The sequence below is a fragment of the Macaca mulatta genome, chromosome 2 (genome assembly GCF_049350105.2).
Source record: "Macaca mulatta isolate MMU2019108-1 chromosome 2, T2T-MMU8v2.0, whole genome shotgun sequence".
Lineage (NCBI taxonomy): Eukaryota > Metazoa > Chordata > Mammalia > Primates > Cercopithecidae > Macaca > Macaca mulatta.
Genome location: NC_133407.1, coordinates 52,555,715 through 52,577,545, shown reverse-complemented (window position 1 = coordinate 52,577,545; position 21,831 = coordinate 52,555,715). Strand labels below are relative to the sequence as shown.

Here is a 21,831-nt window from a genome sequence, read left to right as displayed (position 1 = left end):
TGAAATTCTGATCACAGAAGTGCCCTTGTACATCTTCCAGCAAATGATGTATATTGCCACATCTCACCAGGGCCTGTGCTGATGTTGGTTCTAGCGCAGCATCAATATCCATGGTGTCAGAGAGTCTAAGAAAGGTTTATGAAAGAGAGGAGGATTCTTTTCCTTCTGGTACCAGAGTGGAAACTATTTACGTTGGACATGTCTGCCTTGGAAAACATGCCGCTTTAATAGAATGAGTTCTGAAGGAATAATCAAAGCATTTCTTAGGTCTAATTATTTTGCTAAAGGGAGTTACTTAATTTTGACACCCTCACCAATTAGTTCCTCACTTGGAAGGCCTGTGACAAGCCTGAGGCTGGCTATGCGTTTCCACCTGCCCAGAAATTGATGGATTTTATGAAAGCTTTAAACAGAAAGCTTTAAACAGAGCTACAATAGTTAAACTGAAGGTGTAACTAAAACTATTGTTTTTATTATTATTTATTTTATCCTTAGGGACATGTTTTTCATCTCTTTACTTCAGTCTTTCCCCATCTTTTCTTTTTTCTTTTCTTTTCTTTTTTTTTTTTTTTGAGATGGAGTCTCACTCTGCTGCCTAGGCTGGAGTGCAGTGGCATGATCCCAGCTCACTGCAACCTCCACCTCCCGGGTTCAAGCGATTCTCCTGTCTCAGCCTCCCGAGTAGCTGGGATTACAGGCACGCATCACTATGCTAGCTACTTTTAATATTTTTAGTAGAGCTGGGGTTTCACCATGTTGGCCAGGCTGGTCTCGAACTCTTGACCTGTGGTGATCCGCCCGCCTCAGCCTCCCAAAGTGCTGGGATTATAGGCATGAGCCACCGCCCCTGGCCTTTTTTTTTTTTTTTTTTTTTTTAAATCACATTTATTCTAAAACCTTAGACCTTTAGACCCAAGTTTTCACTCAAGGCAATGGATGAGCTCCCCGTGGCAATACCTACAAGTCTTGCATTAACAAATCTGAATAACAATTTTAGCAGAGGAAGCATTTAAAAGTGAGGAAACAGACTGAAAAGAAAACAAGACAAATACAACCTCAGTGCAAGGAAGTTTCTAGACTGATTAAACATAATGAAAGTGAAAGTGGTTTCCTACCTTAAAAGATTCAAAGGAGGCCATTGTTATTCAAAATTGAGGTGTGTTTAACAGAAACAACAATCATGCTCCTTTTGTTGTGTGTCTAAGGAAGGTCAGCTGTGTGGGCCCGACTGGAAGAGACCAGCGAGGTTGTGAAGCCCAAAACAAAGGGCTAACATTCAGTTTCTTCTGTCAGTGTTTGTTGTCTTTGATGGATATGGAAAGATCTCTGATACTGGGCTGGGCTTGGTGGTTTGTGTCTGTAATCCCAGCACTTTGGGAGACTGAGGTGGGAGGATCACTTGAGTTCAGGAGTTCGAGACCAGCCCGGGCAATATAAGGAGACGCCCACCTCTACAAAAACAATTTTTTTTTTTTTTTTTGAGACAGAGTCTTGCTCTGTCGCCCAGGCTGTAGTGCAGTGGCGCCATCTCAGCTCACTGCAAGCTCCGCCTCCTGGGTTCACGCCATTCTCCTGCCTCAGCCTCCTGAGTAGCTGGGACTACAGGCGCCCGCCACCATGCCTGGCTAATTTTTTGTATTTTTGGTAGAGACGGGGTTTCACTGTGTTAGCCAGGATGATCTCGATCTCCTGACCTCGTGATCCTCCCGTCTCGGCCTCCCAAAGTGCTGGGATTACAGGTGTGAGCTACCGCGCCCGGCCAAAAAAAATGTTTTTTTAACAAATGAGCCAGGTGTGGTCGCAGGTGCCTGTGGTCCCAGGTACTCAGGAGGCCGAGGTGGGAAGATTGCTTGAGCCCAGGATGTCGGGGCTGCAGTGGGCCATGATTGTGTCACTGTACTCCAGCCTGGGCGACAGAGCAAGACCATGTCAAAAAAGGAAGAAGAAGGAGAAGGAGAGGGTGAAGGAAGATTTCTGATATTGTTTATAAAACAGAGTAGAGGAACGGGATGAATCTACTCATCTTTTATATATATGTGTCATAAACTCTCACTAAAGGAAGAGCTTGATGGAGTGGGACAGGGAAAGTACCAGGAGTGACCTGTGATGTGATTTGGAAGGTGGTAGGCAACGCTGGAGGCCACGTCCACCTTTCTTAGAATGTACTAGAAACTCTGAGCAGAAGCTCATGTTTCATGTTGGGCTAGTTTCTCTGTGATTAAGTCATAGTAACAAACTGGAAGTTGTATGTGATCAAAAGTGTAATCATGTCTTCTCCCTTGTAAACCTTCATGCCTCAATATCTAAGTTTCTCCGTAAGCTGGCACTAGTCGACTTTCCTACTGTTATTTCCTACTACTCTGCCTTCCAGCTACACTGTTGTCACCTTGCTTGGTGACAGTGAGCTTCTTGAGGGTTTTATGTCACCTTTGTGGACCTCGAAATACCTTACACTCCTACTGTGAGAGCTTGCTTGATGACAGCCAGAGGGATCCTCATTATGTCAATTCTATGAGTCAGGAGAGTATGGGGGACTGGCTGGGAAGGTGAGCATGGCTCCCCTTCCAGGAAGAAGCTCACGCTCTATGGCACTCCAGTGATTGGATGGTCGGGAAGCACAGGTGCTGGGGAATACAAAAGCTCCACGGGCTGAGGTTCGGAAGTTCACTGGGGCTCACTGCATGCAAGGGCCTGTCTGGACAGTGAAGTCTTGGGCTTGTGTTTAGAGAGCTGCTTGCAGAATCCCCAGTGTGGCCTAACCAGGATGCAGGGAAAAATAGGCAAGTATGTCTTCGGATGAAATCAAGCACAATCCATCAACCACTCATAAGCAGATCCTAAGGGAAGAATCAGTGTCATTAACTGTTATGTTGTTGGTGGTGATGATGATAATGATGCTGACAATTAAAAAGATAATTAATTGTTTTCCTTCTTTTAGTCACATAGAAAAAATCACCACATGGCAAGACCCTAGGAAGGCGATGAATCAGCCCCTGAATCATATGAACCTCCACCCTGCCGTCAGTTCCACACCAGTGCCTCAGAGGTCCATGGCAGTATCCCAGCCAAATCTCGGTAAGCCCCAAGCTTTTTTAAAATTAAAAAGTAAATTTTTTTTGAGTTTTTTGTAGAGTTTGTTGCCCAGGCTGGTGTTGAACTCCTGGGCTCAAACAATCCTACCACCTCAGTCTCCCAAAGTGCTGCGATTACAGGCGTGAACCACTGCACCTGGCGGAGCCCCAAGCTTTGACTCCGAGCTGAAGAAATGGGTGTTCAATCAAGGGGTGGCGGGGCTCATAAGTGGTTCTGGCTGTTTCCATGTCTCTTCATGCACCCAGACGGTGTTTGCGCCTTCTTCTTGGCTGCAATACCATGTTACTCTTCTGCCGCCTTTTCCTTCTTTACTTGGTCTCTTTACCACCAACTTATGATACTGCTGCCTCAGTTTTAAACTACAGTTCTGACCTCCCCTCCGATGGCCTTAATTGGGGTAGAAAAATCAGTTAGGCCTCCTTTCTTCATCTAGACTGAGGCAAGTAGGACATACACGCTTTGGGTGACGTTGGCTCCTGGCAACTGCCTACAGGTACAATTCTAGTCTCAAATCCCTACCCTTATTTCCCTTTTTTCCATAATTGCTGCATAACATATCAGATAGCATGCTGGGTGCTTCCATGCCTTACCTTATGAAAGTCTTCCAAAACACCTACAAAAAGTAACAGGCTCCCCAGTTTATAGATGAAGAAACTTCCCGAAAGTCATGCAGCTTGTGGAGAGCAGGGCTGGAGAACAGGCTAGTCTGATTTTGGAAGGGAGTTAACCGTTACATAACCTGCCGGTGGCTTCTCCCCATACCTGCCGTGGGATAATATGGCTCACTTTTTACTTCATTTACAATATTTAGTAAGAGTGATTTTAGACTTGAGAAGAGAGTATTTTCTGCTAAAATGATTCCCAGTAGAGAGAATCACCAGTGAATTAATACGCTGCAGCAACGGAACCGCCAGCTCTTTTTGGTAATCATTCCCTTCCTTCTCCCCCAGGGCTAAAAATAAAAACGGGCCAATTTTAAAGTTTTATAAAAGATGGTGCCATTTTCAGATAACATTTCCATTTAAGATCAGATATCCAGATATGCTTTATACACAGAACAGTTAATTTTAGGGAGTGAAAAGAATCTCCTGTTGGATTTTCAGGAATGAACAAGATAAAAATGGAAGCGTTATTCCTGGACACCCTTCCCTCATACTGTAGCTTAGCCAAAGCGAGTATGAACTCAAGTAGACCCTGGTCAGCTTCAAGTGTCAGTTCTTCCGGGAAGTCTGAACCTACTGCTTTAAAGCTTGCAGATGTACAGTTTCCAAAAAGCAAATGACATCGAATAACCTCTGTTGTGTTTCTTATCTAAAGGGCAGATCAGAGAAAATGCAACCAGTTCTGGTACCAGCAGTGGTAAACCAAAGCCTCCCATGAGTCATTTTGTCCCAAATATTCAGGAGCTTATGTAGAAAACAGATGCCACTGTAGTAAAGAAACCTATCCTGGCTAACACGGTGAAACCCCGTCTCTACTAAAAATACAAAAAACTAGCCGGGCGTAGTGGCGGGCGCCTGTAGTCCCAGCTACTCGGGAGGCTGAGGCAGGAGAATGGCGTAAACCGGGGCGGAGCTTGCAGTGAGCCGAGATTGCGCCACTGCACTGCGGCCTGGGCGACAGAGCAAGACTCCGTCTCAAAAAAAAAAAAAAAAAAAAAAAAAAGAAACCCCAAATTGGGTGGCATTAGACTGGTTTTACAGTTTCTTTAACCATTTAATTTTCATCAAGAATTCTAAAAACTGATTATTAAGTTTTAATTTTAACTTTGTAATCAATTATAATCGGAAAAAAATCTTTCATGAACCCAGCTTACCAAAAAAAAAAAAAAAAAAAAATTCAAACACTTCCTCCACCCTCCCTTTCCTCAGTTCCCAAGTTTGTTTCCTAGAGCCAGCCAGTGTTTCTAGTTGTGTGTGTGTTTCATTATACTAAGGTTAGCATATCATAACCACTGTTCTCTATCTTGCTTTTTTCACCTGCCTGTCCATATAGAGCTGCTTCATTCTTTTAAAAATTTGCCTATTAGTCTACTATATTAATATGCTATAATTAGTTTATTTAACTAACTCCCATCTGGTAGATATTTAGGTTGTTACTAGTGTGTTGCTAGCATACAAATACTGGAGTGGATATCTTTTGTCATGTTCTTTTATGCATTCTCCTTAATTTTTAAAAATTGTGCAATACGCAGGAAGTGGACTAATGAAAAGAAGCTTGAATGCTTGGAATGAGATATTGAAGGCACATGTGAGTCTGCCTGTATGTGCACACATGCACGCACATACACACACACACAAAGTCCAATTGCACTAGTAAAGTATATCTAAAAAGTTGTAATCTGAACATTCTGAAACAACTTTATCTATAGCTTAGTAAAATACCTTAGTTCCCAGATTTCTGTTTTTATTTAATTTTTGTTATTATTATTATCATTATTTTGAGAAAGAGGCTCACCCCGTCATCCAGGCTGGAGTGCAGTAGCACGGTCTCAGCTCACTGCAACCTCTGCCCCCTGGTTCAAGCAATTCTCATGCCTCAGCTTACCGAGGAGCTGGGACTATAGGCGTGCACCACCACACACAGATAATTTTTGTATTTTTAGTAGAGACGGAGTTTCACCATGTTGGCCACGCTGGTCTCGAACTCCTGACCACTGGTGATCCGCTTGCCTCAGCCTCCCAAAGTGCTGGGATTATAGGCGTAAGCCACGGCACCCGGCAGTTTCCAGATTTCTCATAAGGCAGTGAATTTCTCAAGACATTCTGAGATTCTGGGGTTTTTCCAACAATATTTGTGTATTTCCCCATTGCAAAGTGTGTTTCTAGCTTATGGAGAATCACAGATGTGTCTGAAGGATGGAAACACAACTGTAAATGCCAAGTAAGTTCCGAAGACCAGGAGTTAATTTACAGAGTCTCAATAAAGTCCAAATAATAAATGATTTACTCAGACTATTTCATTTCAAGCCATAACTCTGCCTGTGGTTCATAGTCTTTATTATGTATCTTTAAACATATAAAAATAAAAAGAGCAGAGCTGGGTGTAGAGGTGCATCCCTGTAGTCCCAGCTACTTGGGAGGCTCTGAGGTGGGAGAATCTCTTGGGCATAGGAGTTTGAGATCAGCCTGGGCAACTTAGCGAGACCCCCATCTCTTAAAAACTAGAAAAAGAAAAGAGCAGATTCTTCTCCTCCAACTCTTCCTTCTTGAATCTAGAGCTTTGATACTTTTCAATGGAATGTAGCTAATAAGCGAACTAAAGTGATAGGTCTTCTTTAATGCAAGGAGTTTATGTACATGTGAAAAGGATGTCAAAATACAATTAGTAACATTACTATCAGATGATAGAATAGTACTTTTTATAACTAATTTTGTGTATTTCTAGAGCTGTGATATAATCAGTGTTATAGTTAAATACATTCAGAAACAAATCTCCTTGTATTGGGACCCTGTTTCTGTAGGTTAGGTACTTGGACTTGGGTGTCTGACTGCCAGAATTTGAATCCTGGCTCTGTAGTTACTAGTTTGGTGACCCTTTAAGTTACTTATCTGTGCTTTGATTTCATCATATGTACAATGGGGATTATTAATGTATGAGGAACTTACAAGTTTATATATGCAAAGTGCTTAGGACTATGATTGCCACATAATAAGCTAAAATATATGTTTATTATTATTATTTTTATGGCAAAAATTATTTTATATTTTATTTAACTATAGCATGTTTATTTTAAGACAATCTAACTGTTCTTTATAAATGCTTTCAAGAATAAAAATGATTTGTTTTGGGCTGGTTAGATTGCAAAGTGTTTTAAATTAGGAACAATGTATTCATTACCTTCAGTGAGGATAGTGCCCTCTGGTGGAAATGTTTAAGTTACCTCTCCCAGGAGAAACTTGTTATCACTAGACACCTTATTTTTTCTAAGAGCTTTAGATGCGGGATGCGGTGGCTCTCACCTGTAATCCCGGAGGATCACGAGGTCAGGAGATTGAGACCATCCTGGCTAACACGGTGAAACTCCGTCTGTACTAAAAATACAAGAAATTAGCCGGGCATGGTGGCGGGCGCCTGTAGTCCCAGCTACTCGGGAGGCTGAGGCAGGAGAATGGCGTGAACCCAGGAGGCGGAGCTTGTAGTGAGTCGAGATTGTGCCACTGCACTCCAGCCTGGGCGACAGAGCGAGATTCCATCTCAAAAAAAAAAAAAAAAAAAAAAAGAACTTTAGATGTATTCCTGTAATGCCTGTAATGCGACTTGTAAATCAAACCGTAATTTTATTGTGAGAGGAAAGACCCATTACTTAGTCATCCTGGAGTGAGTGACTTTGTAAAAACAGAGAATTCTTTCTGCAGGTTGGCAGATTTGTTGAACAGTGAATCTAAGTAAAATGAAATAAGCTCTGAATGGGAAAATTGCAAAAATAATTTTTTTTGCACTTTAATTCAAATAACCATCTCCATTTTGGTCTAGCTTAAAACTAAAATTTTAGTTTTTGTATTTGCCAAATCAGGCTTTACCAATCTGGATTCTGTCTAAGCAGAGTAATGGCCTTTAAGCCTGAATTCCCAGACATATGCAATAAATGGAAGAAGAAAAGACAACCTTGGAGAACTTTAGATAATAAAGAGGAAAGGTTGCCATTTGGTGGAAGCCGTATCAGTATTGTCACTTGGGGGTTAACAAGTTGTTCGGATCCTCACTTTTAAGTAACATAGGGGAAATTACTATACATATGAAAGTAGATTTCTTTTTCTTTACACAAACCAGATAGACTTTGTTTGTTTGTTTGGGATGGAAACTTGGCTGCCCAGGCTGGAGTGCAATGGTGTGATTTTGGCTCACTGCAACCTCCGCCTCTCAGGTTCAAGCAATTCTCCTGCCTCAGCCTCTGGAGTAGCTGGGATTACAGGCGCCTGCCACCACCACACCTGGCTAATTTTTGTATTTTTAGTAGAGATGGGGTTTCACCATGTTGGCCAGGGTGGTCTCAAACTCCTGACCTCAGGTGATCTACCCACCTCAGCCTCCCAAAGTGCTGGGATTACAGGCCTGAGCCACTGCATTCGGCCAGAAGTTTGTATGTTTTAAGTAGGCTGTGGGCCTTCCTTACTATTAATACTTAACTAAAATTTTAAAAAAGAGAATAAGAGGGAAAGAAACAGGGAAAAAAATAGACTGCCTATATAGGCTCTATTATATATAGAACAATGGGCTTCAGAAAATGAAGCCTGCTGCAGATCTTGGTCCTTGGTTAGAGTGGTGGCGAAGTGGGCATGGAAGTGGGATGGAGGGTGGGGACTGTTTTGGAAGAACTCGAAGTCAGAACTGAGTTTCTCTTAATTTAGACGTTTATTTGTTGGGTTAGTTATTTAACCTCTGAGTCTCATTTTCCTTATCTGTAAAATGGTAATAATGATAGTACCTACCTGATAACGTTGTTTTGAGTATTTAGGTAGTCCATGCCTTGGTATGTGATGTATAGTAAGCTGCCAGCACTTGTACTGTTATAGCTATTATTGTTAGCCGGTAGCCTTGATTTTCCTCCCTTTTCTGGCCCCTGTGTAATCAGAGGAAGAGCCTTTGATATGCTCTGTTAGAAAGCCATTCCATTCCTCCTTCAGGAAAACCCAACCATGGTTACTGCAACTTATATTTGTTTGGGTACTTTTGCTTATAAATTGGGAAACTAGCGGGTGTGGTACCAAAAAATAATCTTTAACCTCGGACAGCAATTGTGAGAAGATGAAGAGGAGCAAGTTTGTGACAGTCAGGTCATTCGCAGAGGGAGTTTGTGAAGAGCAGTCACACTTCTGAGTTCTAAGTGAAGAACATTTTCCCCACTGCAAGTAGTGAAGTGTTAGATTTTCCCATCTCTCAGCAGACAAATGCTGAAATCATGCAACAACTTAAAGAAGCTCCATATTTTTTAATGTTTTTACCAAGAGAAAGTGACATGCTTTTTTCTTTTCTTTTCTTTTCTTTTTTCTTTTTTGCCTTTTTGGTGATAATCCTAGTGATCATAAACCATGGGGTGCTGAGCTGCTGTCACACACTAATGGAGCTCTTTGTTGGAATGAGACCCTGACCTGGGATGCCAGTATCCTTCCAGACAGTACAGGAAAAATAAAGACTGTAGCAACTTCACCAGACTGCGAGCCCTAGCCAATTCAGAAACCTTTGGTAAAGTGCAACCAGAGTGTATTTTCAATACTGTAGGAACATTTTTAAATTAGATATATACACGCGTGCGCACGCGTGCACACACACACACTCACTTACCCCTTTGAAGATGTGCCATCAGCCAGCCCAGAGTCTAAGTCTTCCAGGTCTGTTTCTTGAGCTGTACTTCAAATTATAAACACATGTGTGGTTGTTTTTTCTTTTTTTTTCTTTTAAGCGCATTCTTTTCAAGACAAGATGGAAAATCTTGTCTGTGCTCAGTTTGCTAAGTTGGCTTGCTCTTCTCTCTAGGAAGTATACAAAGAAACTTAACATTGTATCAAGAGCAAATAAAACAGCTAAGGGATATAAAAGCCCTGTGTTGCTTAAAGCACTTAGAAAGGTATCCTGAAAGTTCACTAGAAGTCAGATTGCTACTTAGGCATCTTATGTTTTCCTTTTTTCTATTGGTTTTTTTCTTAATCAAATTTACGTGGTGAGTTCACGGCAGACACATCTGGCTACTGTAATTTTTCCAGCTCTGATGTTCTCACTACTTTTGGAACTTTGTGGTTTATGCAGCATAAATTAGCCTAAAATGCACCGGCACATGCGCACAAACCCAGAGACAAACAAACAAAAAAAATACCCATACACTTTTTGGGGAATGGTGGAGGTGTTGGGTGTTGTACGTGTTGTAGGATTGTGGTGGTGGAAAGTTTGTGTTTATGGAAGAAAAGGAACACTGGTGGGCACAGGAAAGGGGAAAAGGTTTCTGTTTAAAAAGGATTTTCTTGATAAAAAAGAATAGAAGGAAAAGTTTGCTAAACACTGTAGGAAATCAAATTTTCTTTTTATTTTGTAGAGATTAAGGTGTCTCACTATGTTGCTTAGGCTGGTCTCAAACTCTTAGTCTCCAGCGATCCTCTCACCTTGGCCTCCCAAAATGCTGGGATTAAAGGTGTGAGCCACTGTGCCCTCAATTTTCTTAGATTTTGAGGAAGCTATCTATTGTCAAATACACTCTAGTTAATCAGCATTATTGAAGGCTGCCTTCTTTGGGGTTTCAAGAAGGAGATGCTTTTTTTTTTTTTTTTGAGACAGAGTTGTGCTTGTTGCCCAGGCTGGAGTGCAATGGCACGATCTCGGCTCATCACAACCTCCACCTCCTGGGTTCAAGCGATTCTCCTGCCTCAGCCTCCCAAGTAGCTGGGATTACAGGCATGCGCCACCATGCCTGGCTAATTTTGTATTTTTAGTAGAGACGGAGTTTCTCCATGTTGGTCAGGTTGGTCTCAAACTCCTGACCTTGGATGATCCGCCCTCCTCAGCCTCCCAAATTGCTGGGATTACAGGCGTGAGCCACTGCTCCTGGCCTGAAAAGAAAATTCTTTATAGTTCCTTTCTTTTAGGGTTTTTAAGGAATATGTTAAATGAGACTGAAAAAAAATTACCAAATCAATGGATTCAGCTACTTTTGTGTAATAAAGCAGGACATAATAGCATATAAAGAAATAAACCTTACACTTTCATGGCTATGTTCCATTTATCTTAATGTGGATGAGTCTTTGTTAAGATTAGGTGATGGAGACTTACAGGTTTTTTTATATGAAATTTAGAAACTTAGATAGAAAATTTGTTCTTTGATAAGAAATAATAAGAGCCATGAAAAGTGTCTGATGCCACAATTTTCCTAAAAAAAAAAAAAAAAAAAAAAAAAAAGGAGTATGCTAGGTGAATATTTTGGGAACCATACACAAAGATGTGTTAGTTATAATGGCCAGTAAACAAATGCCTGAAGTATGAAAATAAATACATTTATTTATTTATTTGTTTATTTATTTCCTGAGATGCAATCTTGGTCCATCGCCCTGGCTGGAGAGCAGTGGTGTGATCTCGGCTCACTGCAACCTCCGTCTCCCAGGTTCAAGCCATCCTCCCAGCTCAGCCTCCCAAGTATCTGGAATTACAGGTGCCCACCACCACACCCAGCTAATTTTTCTACTTTTTAATAGAGATAGATTTTCACCACGTTGGCCAGGTTATTCTCTTAACACCTATCCTCAAGTGACCCGCCTCCCTCAGCTTCCCAAAGTAAGTGCTGGGATTACAGGCTTGAGCCACTACGCCTAGCCACAAATATATTTATGAGCACTGAAATAATGGATATAGACCATGTAGACACATGAAAAACTTTGTTATAACATTCTAATTTTATACAGCATGACAAATTGTTTATGCTATAATTATACTTCTATTTTTTTGAAAAACACATTGCTTAGATTCTTTGCATTTTTTCACAAGACTAAGCTTCTTGAGGACAGGGACTTGATCTCCCATTTGTGTATTTCTAGACCCAAGCAAAGCTCATTAGGCATCATAGGTGTACTCTTCTGTAGAATGAACAGTTACGTATTGTTAAATGTTAATAGTTATTATAGTTAGGCCTTTGAATTAAGGCTGATTCCCTCTATTTTCTCTGTAATGTGGTTATATTACTTTTATAATAGCCAAAAGGAGAAAATAAAAAAAAAAGGGAGAACAACAGGGGAGAACCTTGAGATTTTTGTGGTGGAAGAGGAGAACAGTGTGTTGGAAAAAAGGCTCCAGGCCCCATGTGTATTATAGACAAAACCAAGAATGCTCAGGCCTCTGCAGTTGAGCAAGTCTGCCTGTGGCAAATAGATTATTCACTAGTCTCTAAGATCAGTGTTTATCCAAGTGTGGTCCAGATCTACCACTAGCTGGATCACTTGGGGCATTTGTGAAACATATAGTGTTAGAATACAGTGGTTTTTTTGCTCCCAAAAGAACTATCCTGGGCTGCTGCTGGGAGGAATATGCCCTGGAAATTTCTGTGTCAGTAAATGTAGGGTGGAATCTGGAAAGGTATGCTGTTTTCAAGTGTTCAGATGACTCTGATCATCAGCCAGGTGTGGGAGCCACAACAGAATTGTGTATGTGAAGGCCAAGTGCAGTGTCTCACACCTGTAATCCCAGCACTTTGGGAGGCTGAGGTGGGCAGATCACCTGAGGTCAGGAGTTTCAGACCAGCCTGGCCAACATGGCAAAACCCCGTCTCCACCGAAAATACAAAAAATTAGCCAGATGTGGTGGCACACTCCTGTAGTCCCAGCTACTTGGGAGGCTCAGGAAGGAGAATCGCTTGAACCCGGGAGGTGGAGGTTGCAGTGAGCCAAGATGGAGCCACTGCACTTCAGCCTGGGCGACAGAGCCAGACTCTACCTCAAAGCAAAGCAAAACAAAAGAAAACAAAAAAAGAATTGTGTGTGTTAGCACAGTAATGGGAAAATGCCAGTATAATAAAAATACAAGAACCTACTCAAACGTTCAGTCTTTGATTTATTTGAAAAGGACTTGGAGTATGCTCACCAACTTTTTAACTGCTTCTTTGTCTGAAATAGACATTTACTGTGGCACTGGCTTTTGCCATTTTGGTGCTTGGTGTTACTGCACACATGAGCATTGGGTAAGTGAATGCTGAATGGGCTTCCCAGAGCATCCTGACCCCAAATATACCAACTAAACTTCAAAAATGAGGGGGAAAGTTACAGCTTGGGATTCTTGAAATGTGTTGTTTAATTCACTGGGTAAATGTACAAGCCTGCTCCAGTTTTGCTTGCAGAGAGTGGGCCTGAGAATCAATCAGGCCTTCGTAGGCCTAAACCATGACGAATTCCAGAGAAGCACCCCACACCCTGGGGAAGAGGGAGTCCTTTTAGGAAGGTGAAGGCTAGGTCAAACTTGTTTTCTTTTTCAGTCCTTTCTTTGTTTGCGCCACATTAATTAATTAATTGTTAATGGAGTCTAATCTCTTCACCAAGCTGTAGACCTCTGTTGAGAGTTTTAAAAATAATTTTGACAGTTTTCATCCTGTTCGCTGGCTGACTTCCAAAAGTTTGCCCTCAGGAGCTTCCTTGCTGTGGAGAATTTCATCCAGTTAAGGGTGAAAGGCAGGCAGTGGGATTCGGGGTGGTTTGTCATTCAGCCACTTGTTCCAAATTGATAAGTGCTGAGTGATATTTTGACACTTCTCTTTGATCTCCTCTTTGGCATCCCTGGTAATATTGCTCCTGCCTATGTGTAATCATCACCTCTCCCAGCCAGGTACCAACTGATTGATTTCTTCTTCCTTTCTGGAAGTCTAAATTTATTCCCTGGGTGTTTTGCAGTTGCTGGTGGTCAAGAACAGCTGTTCCTCCATGCTTTACTCTGAATAGTTCTCTAGGATGAAGTCAGCAAAATAATATCATTTAAGTGAAGCCTCAGGAAAACAAAAGCCTTGATTGTCTTTCTCCTTAAGTGCTAAAAAGATCACCCCTCCCCCTCTGTGTGTGTGTGTGTTTGTGTGTGTGTGTGTGTGTGTGTGTGTGTGTGTGTGTGTGTGTCTGTATTTTAAGGCAGGAAAAAATAAAGGTCCTAAACATTTTTGAAGCAGCAAGATTCAAGAATGTTACTTTTTTCCGTATTATATAATTGCTATTTCGTCACTGTAGAAAATGTTGATTGGCAAAAAATGAGAAAATAAAAAGCCACCGTACCATTCAAAATGACACTAGCATGTTTTCATATATTTTCTTGACTTTCTTCAATGCAAACATAAAAATAGTTGGAAACTCCTCTGTATTCTTTTTTGTAGCTTATTTTAATATACTGTGAGCATCTTCTCATTTCAGTAATTTTTTTTTTTTTTGAGACAGAGTCTCGCTCTGTCATCCGGACTGGAGTGCAGTGGCATGATCTCGGCTCACTGCAACCTCTGCCTCACTGGTTCAAGCGATTCTCCTGCCTCAGCCTCCCGAGTAGCTGGGACTACAGGCACACGCCACCAAGCCACGCTAATTTTTGTATTTTTAGTAGAGACAGGATTTCACCATGTTGGCGAGGCTGGTCTTGGACTCCTGACCTCAGGTGATCCGCCCGCCTCAGCCTCCCAAAGTGCTGGGATTACAGGTGAGAGCAACTGCGCCTGGCCAGTAAATATTTTTCTATAATTTTTTTTATGAGTTGTTTTAATTAGAAAAGTAACACACGAATATGGCAAAAAATCCAAATAGTTCCAAAGGGTATTTATGAAAAATTAAGTCTCCTTCCCACCATGACCCCCAGCCCTTTTCTCCTCTCCAGGGAAATGCTACTACCAGCTTCCTGAGCATTCTTCTAGATGTGCACTACATACACCTGCATGCTTGGGCATGTACAGTATGTCTTTTTACAACTTAACATATCTTAGAGAGCCTTCCAAATTAGTACTTACAGATTTGCTCATTCTTTGTCAGCAATAGGTAATGTTCCACTCCACTGAGGTACCATACTTTGTTTAACCAGTCCTGGGTGCTGGATATTTAGTTTATTTTCTGGTTGGTCACTATTATTAAACAATGCCACAGTGTGCATCCTTGGACACAAATCCTTGTGCCATGTGCTGTTTATGTATAGGATAATTTTGCAGAAGTGGAATTCCTGGATCTAAGAGTATGTACATTTAAAGTTTTTAAAACTGTTGTTCCATTTCTTTCCAAAAAGGTATACCAATAGACACCCCTGCCAATAAAGTGTGTTTCTTTCCCCATACCCTGGCCAATAATATCTGTGATCAAACTTATAGCCTTTACTATTCTGATAGCTACAAACTAGATTCTCATTATCTTCATTTTTTTTAACTTATGAATTGACTTGGACATATTTCTTTTGTTCATAAACTATCACATCATGTTAATGGCTGCAAGTAGTCCTTGTGTGAATTTATTTAACCAATAATGCCATAATTTATTTAACCAATTCTTCTATTGAGAGACATGTAGGTTGATTATATTTTTTATCATTATAAATGAATTTTCTTGCACGTATATTTTTGTGCCCACCTTTAATTTCCTCACTTTTCCAGCTTCTTTGGAATGTTTCTGAATAAAGTATAAAAATTTCTTAAAAAATACAATTTTGACATGGTTTGCTTTATCAAACTGAGAAATTGGCTAAAGATCTTGGAGCAGGGGATTTTTGGGCGGTGATACTTTCTTTTAAAAAATAACGTAACATTACCACAAAAAGTGTATTTTTAACCAGCCACCTAGCTTTCCCACTAACTCTGTTTTTCAGCTTGTATATCCATATGTTTTTGACTAAGCCATAAATGGAAGTTTCGTTGGAAGTTATTTTGCTTCCCAGTACATGTCATGCATTTCATTCCATATTATTTTCGTCCTTTTCCTTTTCAGTATTATATTTCTCAGACACCAGTGAAGAGTGAGTTGTGAGTTTTGAATTTTGCCAAGACTTAAATATTTGCAGAGCTGGAAAGAAATAAAGTTAAAAAAAAATTAATGTGGCTGATTTAGTCTTGGTTCACAAGACCTTCATTTAGCTGCTTCAAAGCTCACACTTCAAATGTCAAGAAAAATATTCTCTTAATTTCTCCCGTATCAACTGCTGCAATGCCTGAATTAATTAGAATAGAACTATAATTTCTCTCCAAATGGAATTGGATCATCCCATCCTAACAAAACAAATGCTCAGGGCGGCTCCAGGCTGAAGGTTTCTGGACACCTTCTCTACATCGTATCTGCCTGGGACGCTGCAGTCTAGGGCTGCCCCTCAGGAGACTTCTCCTCTGGGATCCTCGGCGTGTCTTCTTTGCTTGTGCTTTCTCCTCTCCTCTGTGTCTCCTCTAGTTTTAAGTGCACATTATATTTTTCCTGCAATTTGAGGGAATCTCAGGGTCGAAACTATGATATATTAAAATCAGATGGCTTTAGCCTGAGGCATTCCTTATTTCATAGGTTTGCATCCACTGGTGCCTTCTCCGTCCTCCACCCTTAGCTTGCTCATTTTTCCTCCTATCAAGAAGACCACAATGGAGCAATGTCTTTAGCTCTGACCCTGGGATGTAAAGCCCTTTCACAACAGATCTCAAGCTTGACAGTCAACTCTCTTGGTGTTCCAGGTCTTTCCCAGGAAAACCTGCAATTTCCTATTCCGGGTGTCTGGTCCTCAGGGGCAGCTATCCAGGGGTGTTTCTTCTGAAAGATCTTCCCAGCCAGTCTGTTGGGGTAGCTCTCTGTCCTGTCTTCCTCTCTATGTTTTAAAATTAGAATTATTTAAATAACAGTTGGGGTTGGGGATAGAGGTGGGAGGCTGGAAGGAACTATGAGTATGAGGTATCAGAATTATGTAGCACAGATTACAGCTGGGATTCTGTTCCATCCAAATTCCAATCAGTTATCAAAGCATTGTTTAATAGGAGTTTCCTCAAAGATCAACAGTGCCACAGAACAATGGCCCATATGTAACACAGTTTCTCTGGTCCCTGCCGGACTGAGAATTCTCAGTCTCCAGGAGGTTTGGGGTATGTGTAGAGAGGTTTTATTTTTTAAAATGTCAGTATTTATTTTGAAAGAATTGTTAACTTACAGAAGAGTTTCAAGTTTAGTCTAAGGAATTCCCATACACCTTTTCCCCAGATCTGCCTTTGTTAATTGTTCAATTATAAACATAGCCACAGTTGCATCTATCTATCTGTCTGTCTATCTATCTATCTATCTATCTATCTATCTGTCTGTCTGCCTGTCTATATATATATATATATATATATTTTTTTTTTTTTTTTTTTTTGAGACGGAGTCTCGCGCTGTCGCCGGACTGGAGTGCAATGGTCAGATCTCAGCTCACTGCAAGCTCGGCCTCCCGGGTTTGCGCCATTCTCCTGCCTCAGCCTCCCGAGTAGCTGGGACTACAGGCGCCTGCCACCTCGCCCGGCTAGTTTTTTGTATTTTTTAGTAGAGACGGGGTTTCACTGTGTTAGCCAGGATGGTCTCGATCTGCTGACCTCATGATCCGCCCGTCTCGGCCTCCCAAAGTGCTGGGATTACAAGCTTGAGCCACCGCGCCCGGCCTGTCTATATATATTTTTTTCTGAACCATTTGAGACAAAGTCGGAGACATCATTCTGCTTTACCCAGAAATACTTATATTTTCTCAAAAGACATTTTCTTTTCTTTCTTCTTCTTCTTCTTCTTTTTTTTTTTTTTTTTTGAGATGGAGTCTTGCTCTGTTGCCCACGCAGGAGTGCAGTGGCATGATCTCGTCTCATTGCAACCTCCATCTCCTGGGTTCAAGCGATTCCCCTGCCTCAGCCTCCCAAGTAGCTGGGACTACAGGCGTGTGCCACCACGCCTGGTTACTTTTTGTATTTTTAGTAGAGATGGGGTTTCCCCATGTTGGCCAGGCTGGTCTGGAACTCCTGACCTCAGGTGATCTGCCCGCCTTGGCCTCCCAAAGTGCTGGGATTACAGGCATGAGCCACCGTGCCCAGCTGGACATTTTCTTATATAAGCACAGTATAGGTATCAAAATCAGGAAATTTAACATTGATACAATACTATTATCTAATAGCCCAGATTCGAAATGTCTTCAGTTGTCCCGGTGATGTCCTTTGTGACTATTTTTGTTTCTGGCCCAGGATGTGATTGAGGAACTCACATTGCATTTAGTTGTCTTGTCTCCATAATCTCTTCTAATTTGCAACAAGTCTTCGGTCCTTTTGTTCTGCACCTTGACATTTTTGAGGAATATATAGGCCAGTTATTTTGTGAATCGTTTTTAAATTTGGATGTGTCCAGCGTTTCTTCATGATTTTGGTTGGGGTTATACATTTTTGGCAGGAATACCATGGAAGTGATGTTGTGTTCTTCTCATTGAATCATATCACGAGGCACACGATTTGTCCCACTATAGGTGACATTAGCTTTGATCGCTTGGGGAAGGTACTGTTGTGGAAGGTGGGATGGAGGCAGCACAGCGTGCTTGTGCCAAATGGCTCCTCTAATGAGTATCTTCCGTAAAGCTAATGAAGTCTGTAGAAAGGCTTTTTGGTCTACCAGGTCTCTATAAGGTATGGCCTAAAATCATGTAAACTCTTCCCCTTGGGATGACTAACAAGTAAAATTTCCAACCTGCTCAGTTAAGCTTCACAGAACATTATTTATTTGATATATAATATATCTGTGCAGCTATATACACACACCTAGGTTTTTAAAAAAATTTATTTACAAAAGGTAGGCTATGTTAATTAGAGTCACAAGCAGTTGACTGTCTCAGTGTGACTCAAGACCACAAAAAAACCCATTTCTCCTTCACTTTATTCTGAGTCCTGGGGTTGAGACCTAGACCGGCAGGTGTACTGCTTGGGGCCCATTCACAGGTTTATAAGTTTCTCATTGAGGGCAGTCTGTGACTGACACATAGGTAGTTTTAAAATGAAATTATGATGCTTCCATTCATTTGTTCCCTACTCTTGCATCTTATAAAACATGTAATTCTTTTTTTTTTGGAGAGGGAGCCTTGATCTGTTGCCCAGGTTGGAGTGCAATGGCGTGATCTCAGCTCACTGCAACATCCACCACCCTGGTTCAAGTGATTCTCATGCTTCAGCCTCCCCAGTAGCTGAGACTACAGGCACACACCACCACGCTTGGCTAATTTTTGTATTTTTAGTAGAGACGAAGTTTCACCATGTTAGCCAGGCTGGTCTTGAACTCCTGACCTCAGGTGATCCTCCCGCCTCAGCCTCCCAGTGTTGGGATTACAGGGGTGAGCCACTGTGCCCAGCCAAAACATGTAATTCAAAAGGATAAAAATAAATAATTGAATTAAGTTGGGGTAAAGAAGAACTGTGGCTGAGAAAAAAATAAAGCCAGGGAAAAAATACATACCATGGGGCCTTGTGTGGTTGCTAGAGGTACCTACAGATTTGGCTGTGAGATTCCTGGGGTATTGGAAAGAAGATAATATGCTCTGTTATAGGAGTCAGATCATTCAAGAGATAAAGGCTTTCATGGTATTGAAGAGAAATGTAGTTTTTCTAGATATAGAGATGTAAGAGGGAGTTCTCCTGTACTTCCCCATAAGTCATCTAGACTCTGTGATCTAGGGGACAATGCCCTTAAGAAAAAAATTCCAATAGTGGTTGGGCGTGGTGGCTCATACCTGTAATCCCAGCACTTTGGGAGGCTGAGGGGGGCGGGTCATCTGAGGTCAGGCATTCGAGATCAGCCTGGCCAACATGGTGAAACCCCGTCTCTGTTAAAAATACAAAAATTAGCTGGGCGTGGTGGTGGGCGCCTGTAATCTCAACTACTTGGGAGGCTAAGGCAGGAGAATCGCTTGAATCGGGGAGGCGGAGGTTGCAGTGAGCTGAGACCATGCCATTGCACTCCAGACTGGGTGACAGAGTGAAACTCTGTCTCAAAAAAATAAAAAATAAAAATAAAAATCCAGTAGTGAACACTAGGAATTTTATGGGGGAGGTTTTCTACAGTCTTTTTAAATACTGGGTGGTGGCATGATCTCAGAGCACCAGCCAGCGCTCACAGAAGACCAAAATGAGTGTATACTACATATGCATTTTGATTCAAGGATAACATTTAGAAAATTTAGAGTTGTAATTTTTTTGTTGTGTGTTTTGTTTTCATTTTTAAGAAGGAAGCTCCTTTTGACACACCTTCTCAAATAAAATTTAGAGCTACAGGCTTTTATTTTGTTTTGCTTGGGATCAGAATCTCCTCTTTGTAAGTGTTTAAAAGCAGAGCTGCTTTGGTTTCTGTCTGTTCCCCCATCCCTGCCCCAAACCTTATTCCTTTCCTTCCCAAAGATCCTGAACCACTTTACAGGGCTGAGAGACAACAAACTGACAGGCATTGATCCCAAGGAGTGGCCTGTTTCCTTCATGGTTGGTTGGTTGGTTTGTTTTTGAGACAGAGTCTCACTCTGTCTCTTAGGCTGGAATGCAGTGGTGCGATCTCTGCTCACCGCAACCTCTGCCACCCGGGTTCAAGCAATTCTCCCGCCTCAGCCTCCCGAGTAGCTGGGACGACAGGCGCGAGCCAACACACCCAGCTAATTTTTGTAATTTTAGTAGAGATGGGGTTTCACTATGTTGGCAAGGCTGGACTGGAACTCCTGACCTTGTGATCTGCCCACCTTGGCCTCCCAAAGTGCTAGGATTACAGGCGTGAGCCCCTGCACCTGGCCTCCTTCATGCTTTTTAACTCATTTCACTGTGTGCCCCCAGAGCTTCTTCGTCTCTGGATTTCTTCAGAATTTTAAATTTTACCATAGAGTATGAAATAATCTGGCAGTTTCCCATGCAGTCCAAGCAGTCAGCTGGAAGGAGATTTCTATCAGTCTGTTATAGAGGCCAACCACAGTGCTTACCACAGGCAAGAGGCCCCAAGGGACCTGGTCCCAGCCCCTCACCCTCTGCTCCTCAGCCACATGGGCTGCTCTGATTTTGCACAAATACTCCACGCTCACCGTTTCCACCTTAGGATCTTTGTACTTGTCCCCCACCCTGATTTCCATACTTCATTCAGATTTAGAGCACACATCACTGCTTCACAGAGGCCTTTCTTAACTTCCCTGCCTAAAATAGCTCCACATTTGTTTGTTCAGATCCCTTATCACTAAAATTATTCTATACATTTGTTATAGCCTGTTTTTTCACTAGACTATACTCTCCTATAGGGCAGGGACCTTGCTGTCTTGTTCATCATTGTATCTCTACTTCCGAGAAACAGGGGGAAGAATAGCTAGGTGAACCATAGATCATTGGAAAGAAAAAAATCATCTATAGTTTTATAAGCCAAACACCACCACTATTAATATTCTAATACTTTTCATTTCAAAGGTAATTAACTTTTTTGGGGTTACTAGAAATCCTGTAAGATAGGGTACAGTCCTCAATGAAATGCATGTATATACAAGTTTCCAAAATTTGGCACTTACTTCTACCAGATTTCCTAATCCTGTTACCCCTGGGTAAAATCTTGTTTTGTTTTGTTTTTTTCCTGAGTGGTCCTGGCCCAATGCAAAGCACCTAAACCAAACTATTGTTTTTGCTAATTTGATTGCTGAAAAAAGGCTGTTTCTTTAATTTGCATTTGTGTGATTCCTTACGAAGCTGATAATTTGCCATATTTTATTACTAATTGCATGTCCTCTTTTATGAATTGTTGAAGTCTTTTGACTGCCTCTTGGAATCTTAGTATCTGTTACATGCTCTCCATAATAAAGATGTATACTAAAGGGGCATGCTATTAAAAAACACATGCACACATTAAAAACTAGCAACTCACACTGGCAACTTTTCCTCCGTTCCTTGTGGAACACAGCTGTGGATTCGTTTTCTCTTAGCTTGGGCTGCCATACTTTGCACCTGGAGTAGTTTTAAAATGATTCAGGAAAGCTAACCAATAAAAAACTACAATAAACTCTCTACTGACTAATGAAAAATAAATGCATGAATCAGAGTTTCCATTTCCTGCTGGATAAAAGTATACCTATTGTCTGAAGATAATAAAACAGTTTTAGTTGTACTGCTCTTGCCCAACCATGGAATTATATTCAAAATCACAAGGAAAACTTTGTGAAGCAGCAAAGTGAAGCACTAAATTTCCTCTTTTCCACAGGCTAGACAATTGTTTTTGTACATTCACTAACTCCACAGAGGTGCTTCCTGCCACAGGCCACTTGTGATAAATCTTGAGATATCCCTGC

General features: G+C 41.4%; 1 protein-coding gene across 1 annotated transcript in view; it reads left to right on the top strand.

The window, feature by feature from the left end:
* Positions 1-21,831, top strand: part of WWTR1 (WW domain containing transcription regulator 1) — a 143,051-nt gene that overhangs the window by 84,392 nt on the left and 36,828 nt on the right. The window contains exon 3 of the mRNA XM_015131788.3: positions 2,939-3,075. Coding sequence (XP_014987274.1) covers positions 2,939-3,075 — 137 coding nt within the window. The remainder of the gene's footprint in view (positions 1-2,938; positions 3,076-21,831) is intronic.